The sequence below is a fragment of the Egretta garzetta genome, unplaced genomic scaffold (genome assembly GCF_000687185.1).
Source record: "Egretta garzetta isolate BGI_Z169 unplaced genomic scaffold, ASM68718v1 scaffold296, whole genome shotgun sequence".
Lineage (NCBI taxonomy): Eukaryota > Metazoa > Chordata > Aves > Pelecaniformes > Ardeidae > Egretta > Egretta garzetta.
Window position 1 is genome coordinate 1520517 of NW_009259988.1, and position 2378 is coordinate 1522894.

The 2378-nt window shown below is 66.6% G+C and overlaps 1 protein-coding gene across 1 annotated transcript; it reads left to right on the plus strand.

Moving 5' to 3' along the window:
• Positions 1-171: 171 nt before the first annotated feature.
• NPM2 (nucleophosmin/nucleoplasmin 2) lies at positions 172-1737 on the plus strand. Its single transcript, XM_035896052.1, is given in 9 exon segments — positions 172-235; positions 349-434; positions 540-659; positions 736-829; positions 902-1017; positions 1288-1316; positions 1429-1438; positions 1441-1470; positions 1693-1737. Coding segments are annotated over 9 exon segments (594 nt in total).
• Positions 1738-2378: the final 641 nt, after the last annotated feature.

The following is a 2378-nucleotide window of genomic DNA, read 5'->3' on the forward strand; positions in this document are numbered from 1 at the left end:
GGGGAGGCCAAGGGGGCCCCCTCCCCCGCCCAGCCCTGAGACTCTGGCTGTAGCTGGTGTGGGGCTGGGGGGGGGTCCCTGCAACCTGGGGGGGGCTGGAGAAAGCCCTTCCTGGGGGGAGCCCCACAGCATAGCCCTGTGTGCTCCCCCAGGCTGAGGGATCCCGCAGCCATGTCCCTTACGGACAGCACTGACATCGACAGCAAGTCGGAGAAGCCCGTGTCTGTGATCTGGGGTAAGGTCCCCCTAGCAGCACCCCTGGGGGGCTGGGGGCTGTATGGGGCTGTTCCCCCTCCCCTGTGCCCCCCAACCTGGAGCAGCCCCGCTCTGATGCCTGCCTGTCCGCAGGGTGCGAGCTGAGCAGCGAGCGGGATTCCTACACCTTCCAGGTGCTGGAGGAGTGGGAGTGTGAGCAGCAGCTGGCCCTGCGGACGGTAGGTGGTCCCAGCCCACCCCAAACCCCCCCGGGGGGTCCCGAGCAAGGGGTGTTCAGGTGCTGGGGGGGTGTGATGGGGTGATGCTCTTCTCGCTCCCTAAAGATCTGCCTGGGGGAGATGGCGCGGGATGAGTTCCACGTGGTGGAGATGGTGCCAGCCGACGAGGGCACCACGCACACCCCGGTGCCCCTGGCCACGCTGAAGCCCTCCGTGCTGCCCATGGTGAGTGTCCTGGGGAAGGGGCTGCCCTGGGGAGGGGGCTGCTGCTGCTGGGGGCTGCCACCCACCTCTCTTGCAGGCCCCCCTGGTGGGAGTGGAGCTGACCCCTCCGGTTACCTTCCGCCTGAGAGCTGGCTCCGGCCCCCTCTACATCAGCGGGCAGTATGTCTCCAGTAAGTATGGGGGTACCACCACCCTGCAACCCCCCCCCCCCCCCCCCCGCGGGGGGGGCGCCCCCGCCCCCCCCGTGCCCAACCTGTCCTGGGATGAGGAGGATGAAGAGGAGGAAGAGGAGCCAGCAGAGGAGTCCCTAGAGAAGTCCCCCAAGGGCCAAGCTGACAAGAAAGGCAATGCTGCCAAGGTACACACCCCCCCCCTGCCTTGGAGCTGGCCAAGGGGTCCCTGTGCCATGGGGGGCCTGGGATGCAGCCTCTGCTGGGCGCTTTCCCGTGCCCGGATCCCAGGGATGGGCTGCTCCGTGCTCCCACCGAGCCCCAAACCCCTCTCTGTAATGGGGGTGAGCTATGATCTTCATCCCCCGGGGAGGAAGAGTCACAGGCTCTGTAGCGAGTCCCCATCCCACCCACGCATGCCTGGCCCTGCCATCTCCATCTTCCCCTCCCTCCCCTAGAAGAGGAGGCTGGAGGAGGAGGATGAGCGGTGAGTATGATGCAGGGAAACACATCCACCAGCCCTGCCATGGAGCAGGGATCCTCCATGCTGCCAGGACTCTGCACCCCTAATCCCAGCCCTCCCCTTCTCTCCCAAGCAGGAACAATGCCCCCCCCCCCCCAAGGATCCCCTTCCCAGCAAGGTAGGAGCTGCTGGGGGTGTCGTCCCGCATCTCCCACTTACCCATCACGCTCATTGATCAGGACTGGGAGCTCTCGGGGGGAGGGAAAGGGGCTGCTGATGTGTGATGCTATTTGGCTGCTGAGCTCAAAAATGGGGGAGAAACGCAGGGCCAGGCTGTGCCTGGGCTGGGGGCTCCCCGGGCTGGGGGCTCCCTGTGCTCAGCCATGGCCCCATCCCACAGGGGGGGGGAGCCGGCCGGGGCAGGAAGGCAGCGGCGAAGAAGTAGCAGGAGCCGTGGTGGAGCCTGGCCAGGTACGGGGCAGCCGGGTGCGAGGGTCCCTATGGGGATGGGAGGGGGGGCCGGTGCGTGCCCCCTGTCTTGTGGCCAAGTGGGGCTGGGGAGGACCCAGCCCCAGAGCAGGCTCAGCTGGGGACACCCATGTGCAAGACCCTTTCTCCTTCCCTTCCAGGTGCAGAAGAGGCTGGAAAGCTTCTGTTCTGGTGGTGTCCTTCCCCAATAAAGGATATTTTGCACTCCTGGCTCTCCATGATGGGGATGGAGGGGTTGCGGGATGGGGGGGAGCATCCTCCATCCCAGCCAGGGGATGCTCCTGCCTCCCCCCTCCGGGCTGCGAGGAGCCTTGTACCCGCAGCCCTGGCTCTGGCGTGCTGCCTACCTTGGCAGCATCCTTCCCTGGGGTTGGGGGGGCCCGGTGGCAGCCCCCCCACCCCACCCCTCCCCGCCATCCCGCGCGGGGTAACAAGTGCTGCTTGTGAATAGGAGACAAAGGGGGATTACCGAGCAGCGGGGAGATGATTATAACCCATTGACCTGGCCTTGGTCGGGAGGCAGCAGGTATTTGTGGAGGGGGTCCGGTGCCCCTCGGGAGCGCGCGGGGGACTGCTGTGTCTCAGATTGGCTCCGAG